Source organism: Choristoneura fumiferana, chromosome 18 (genome assembly GCF_025370935.1).
Source record: "Choristoneura fumiferana chromosome 18, NRCan_CFum_1, whole genome shotgun sequence".
Lineage (NCBI taxonomy): Eukaryota > Metazoa > Arthropoda > Insecta > Lepidoptera > Tortricidae > Choristoneura > Choristoneura fumiferana.
Window position 1 is genome coordinate 18,740,191 of NC_133489.1, and position 5,213 is coordinate 18,745,403.

Sequence of the window (5,213 nt, forward strand, 5' to 3'; positions counted from 1 at the left end):
TTAAATGTGAGCACAAATTTCTTTAAAAAAAATCCAATAAATTCTACAAGCTAAACTAATAAACCGATTTAATGTTTAATATCCCAAATTAAGCTCATAAAATCATTATATTTCGTCGCTTCATTCTTAGATATAAATATACAACAATGTAGTACTTTATTCTACTGGCAACTTCGCACACAATTTAAAAGACACCGTTTTGACCGGTTTTTAAAACAAACCGTCTCAGTGGCGCCCTCCTGCTAACTACGGAGCGTAGCCCACTTGATATCCTCATTCTTTTATTGTGCGCGGCAACGAACGCACATCTTCCTTGAAGAAAAAATAAATTAAAAATAAAAAATGCCGCGAAGAGGTTCCGATGAGCAGGAACCACCGAGGAAAAGACGACGGATGATTGTATATTCGGACTCTGAGGATTCTGAACAATCAGGTAAGTTTATCTATTTATATAACTATCCAAAACTATCAAGCGGTGGACATTTAGGTGATTGTTTTATGCTTGGGGGTTGACCGTGAGTCAACACGATAGCTATTATTTACCAGGGGGTTGTCCGAGAGACAACACGATGGTGTTATTTAACCAGGGGGTTGTCCGTGAGACAACACGATGGTGTTTTGCTACTTAACAGGAAAGTCAACCTAGAGTTAACTTGAAGGTTAGGTATTACACACGTCCTATTCGTGTTCGGTTATAATTATTATTCTCATCAGTTTAAGCCTACCCCAGGAGACACACTGTTTTTTTTGTTGTACTGTCGTGTCGATCTACCCACATAAATTAATAATATTTAAATATTGTTGTAGATAATGATCAACAACAAAATAATGACGACAATGTTGGCGACAATAGTCAGCCCCCGGTGGCGACAGATACCCCAGATGATTTACCCAAAACCCAAGACCAACCAATGGATTCGACGCCTCAACAGACTGAACCCTCACTCGAAGAAACTCTCGTGGAACTAGACGCGGAGTTTTTAGCAGCGTTAGGTGACCCGGCAGACGACATACCCACATACGGAGAAAAAATTCAACAGGACCTAGCACTGCGCTGGTTGCCCCTGTTATGTAAAGGTATTCCTAAAGATAAAAAGGAAATCCTGACAAAGGAACACACCATACCAGAGAACTGTAAGTTCCTGCGAGCCCCGACTTTGAACGCTGAAATTTCAGCAGCAATTTCTGACATAGCCAGGGCTCGGGACAAGAAGCTCGAAATTAACCAGAACCAACTGGGATTGGGGATTTCGGCAGTCGGTAAAGGATTATCTTTATTGCTCACCAACGACGACAAACATAAAAAAATTCAGGCCATAAAGTCTATTGCAGACGGCTGTAGAATTTTAGCCGACCTGCATTACAACGAGACACAAGGCAGAATAAAACTTATAACTCCTGGCCTAGATAAAGCCTTCTTACACGTGATACAGGACGTGAAGAGAGACGAAACTCTTTTCGGTGAAAAACTTTCGGAGAAGATAAAATCCTCCAAAACCATTGAGAAACAGGGTCTTCAGATCAAGAAAACTCCAGTTCCTCTGAAAACTACTGCAGGCGGAGCTACTCAATCTCAGCCGTCGACCTCTCGCCCGCGTAACCAGGGAAACTGGTCGAGCGCCTCTCACTATCAGTCTTCAAAAAGGGGGGGGCGCGGGAGGACATACAAGTACGGGGCAACGTCCCGCAAGCCATCGTCGTCAACCACGACGGCCACCAGCAAACCTCCGTCGGCGGCAGGCAGCAGACCACGTGCTACAACCCAGCAGTAGACGAGGTACACGTACACGCCGGCAGGTTGCAGGCGTTTTATAATTGTTGGACACTAATCACGAAAAATACCATAGTTTTAAAATGGATTCGAGAAGGGTTTCCAATCCCTTTACTTAATAATGTAAAACAACACATTATACCCACAAATTCCTTTTCTCAAAACGAATTAGTAGATATTAAATTAGCAATACAAAGTTTAATAGTTTTGGGCGCGATAGATAAATGTGAGCCTTTACCAGACCAATTTATCTCAAAAATATTTCTGGCCCCGAAATCAAATGGCGGTAAGAGATTTATTTTAAATCTTAAACCGCTTAATAAATTCGTTACAAGAACTCATTTTAAAATGGAAGATTACCGTACGGTTATAAAGTTAATTCCTAAAAACGGGTTCATGGCTACAATCGACCTAAAAGAGTCTTACTTACTTGTGCCTATTAAGCCTTCAGACCGAAAATACCTAAGGTTTATACTTAATGTAGATAATTCAACCGAAGGTATTCTATATGAATTTAATGCTATGCCATATGGTTTATCTATTGCGCCAAGAACTTTTACAAAGATCATGAAGGAAGTAATGTCCTACCTACGGCAGCAAGGGTTCATAAATGTGGCTTATTTAGATGATATTTTGTGTATTGGACATGATTACGACGAATGTTTTCGTAATGTCACTGAAACCTTAAACCTACTTGAATGCTTAGGCTTTGTTATCAACTATGATAAAAGTTCAATCCAGCCACAACAATGTTGTAGGTACTTAGGATTTATTTTTAACTCTGTGGAAATGACACTATGTCTTCCAACGGAAAAACGCAACACTATAGCACACTTAACAAAAAAAATTAAATCATTGAAAATTTGTAAAATCAGAGATTTAGCTCAATTTCTCGGCACTTTAACTGCCGCATGCCCCGCCATACAGTACAGCTGGATGTACACCAAACGTTTAGAAAGACTTAAGTTCTTGGCATTGCAGGGAAATTCGTCTTATAATGCTAGGATGATTTTGCCACCCGAAATGGTAACGGATTTAGATTGGTGGATAAATACAATCGAAACGGCGTACAAACCAATCGGAGATTTAAGTTTCGATCTTGAGATATTTAGTGACGCGAGCCGCACTGGTTGGGGGGCATTCTGCGATAACCAACGTGTTCACGGAGGATGGAAAAAAGAGGAAACGATATTTCATATCAACTATTTAGAATTGCTTGCAGTTTTTTTAGGCCTTAAATGTTTTGCACGAGACAAACTCGAGTGTACTATATTGTTGCGAATAGATAATACCACAGCCGTGAGCTATATTAACAGAATGGGCGGAATACAATTCCCCCATTTAAACGATATCACTAGAAACATATGGCAATGGTGCGAGAAGCGAAAAATCTGGCTTTTTGCCTCTTACATTAATACAAGAGACAACAAGGAAGCAGATGAAGAGTCCAGAAGAATAAATCCCGATATCGAATGGGAAATAACGAATAAAGGTTTCCAAAAAATCACTCTGCAATTAGGCCAACCAAATATCGACCTCTTCGCCTCTCGCACCAATGCTAAATGTGAAAACTATATTTCGTGGAAACAGGACCCCGACGCTTTAACGATAGATGCATTTACGCTTTGTTGGTCGTCCTGGTTTTTCTACGCATTCCCACCTTTTCCGCTAATTCTGAGGTGTTTACGTAAAATTATCACCGATAAAGCAGAAGGAATATTTATATTCCCTTACTGGCCGTCGCAGCCTTGGTTCCCGTTGATAACCCGTTTAGCTAATTCTAAAATTGTTTTCCTCGATTCCGATAATGATGTTCAATATCGTTCTTATAGGGGCCAACAAACAATTACCCTGGCTGCGGCGACGCTCTCCGGATCGCGTTCAGTAGACGCGGGTCCCCACCAGAAGCTTTAGATCTGATGGTAGCATCCCTAGCGAAGAACACTCTGTCTCAGTACAACGTGACATATAAATTATGGTGGAAATTTTGTTCGAATAGCACTCTTAACCCTCTCGAAGGCTCAGTCCCTGACGTTCTAACGTTTTTGTCACAAAGATTTAATAATGGTGATTCATACGGTTCATTAAATTCTCATAGGTCTGCACTCTCCTTGCTTTTAGGAAATCATATTTGTGTGAACGATCAAACAAAAAGACTTCTCAAAGGGGTATTTAAATCTAGACCAACCGCCCCTAAATATTGTGAAACATGGGACCCTCAGATTATACTAAATTACATATCACAGTGGTACCCAAATATTAATCTCTCATTGGAAAAAATCACAAAGAAAACGGTGATTCTGTTAGCGCTATGTACAGCTCACAGAGTGCAGACATTTTCGCTGATTAAGATCAACAATATAAAGATTGGTCCTAGTGGGGTTAAGATTGCTATCTCAGACATCATTAAGACGTCTGCAGCAGGTAAAGAACAACCAGTTCTTGTTTTGCCTTACTTTAATGAAAACCGCAACATCTGCCCGGCTACTGTTATACAAGATTACATCGATAAAACTAGGGAAATTAGAGACAGATCACAAAATCTTTTGTTAACCTTCAAACGACCACACAGACCTGCTACGTCACAATCCATCAGTCGATGGATCAAGCAGTTGTTAGGTGAGGCAGGAGTGGACGTGTCGGTGTTTGGCGCGCATAGCACGCGTCATGCCGCTACGTCCGCAGCACAGGCCTCGGGCGTCTCAATCGACACCATCAGAAAGACAGCCGGGTGGACTAGCGTATCACAGACCTTCGCAAAGTTCTACCATCGTCCACTAACTGACGATGGTAACTTTGCAAGATCAATTTGTTTTCCTAACAATGATTAGAAAATGATTTTCGATTTGGGTTTGTCCAATTTAATCAATAAATACTTAGGGAAAAGAATAATAAATACATGTAATTTCTAATAAATGTCATTTAATTTCTTAATAAATACAGACATTTCATAACAACTACAAAACTTTCAAGCTCTAAACATCTACATTGTTGTATATTTATATCTAAGAATGAAGCGACGAAATATAATATAAGATCAAACGAGCTTCGCAAGCGAAGTTCGATCGATATTATATGAGTACGCTTCATTCGAAGATATAAGTTCCCACCCACCCCTACCCATTATGAAAGTTTTGTATCTCTGAAAGAATGAGGATATCAAGTGGGCTACGCTCCGTAGTTAGCAGGAGGGCGCCACTGAGACGGTTTGTTTTAAAAACCGGTCAAAACGGTGTCTTTTAAATTGTGTGCGAAGTTGCCAGTAGAATAAAGTACTACATTGTTGTATATTTATATCTTCGAATGAAGCGTACTCATATAATATCGATCGAACTTCGCTTGCGAAGCTCGTTTGATCTTATATATATCGCGCGCTGTTCCCTCGGGAACTGTTAAATTTTTCCGGGATAAAGTAGCCTATGTCACTCTTTGGCTCATAAAC

At 40.3% G+C, this 5,213-nt stretch overlaps 1 protein-coding gene across 1 annotated transcript; it reads left to right on the forward strand.

Annotated features, from left to right (window-relative positions):
* The first annotated feature begins 342 nt into the window (after positions 1 to 342).
* On the forward strand, positions 343 to 1,772 carry LOC141437582 (uncharacterized). Its single transcript, XM_074101018.1, has 2 exons — positions 343 to 433; positions 808 to 1,772. The coding sequence occupies exons 1-2, from the start codon at positions 343 to 345 to the stop codon at positions 1,770 to 1,772; spliced, it is 1,056 nt and encodes a 351-aa protein (XP_073957119.1).
* The last annotated feature ends 3,441 nt before the right edge of the window (positions 1,773 to 5,213 follow it).

Coding starts and splice junctions, on each gene's coding strand:
- LOC141437582 (XM_074101018.1), top strand. CDS start 343: ATGCCGCGAAGAGGTTCCGATGAGCAGGAACCACCGAGGAAAAGACGA. Junction 434..807: donor TGAGGATTCTGAACAATCAG/GTAAGTTTATCT, acceptor ATATTGTTGTAG/ATAATGATCAACAACAAAAT.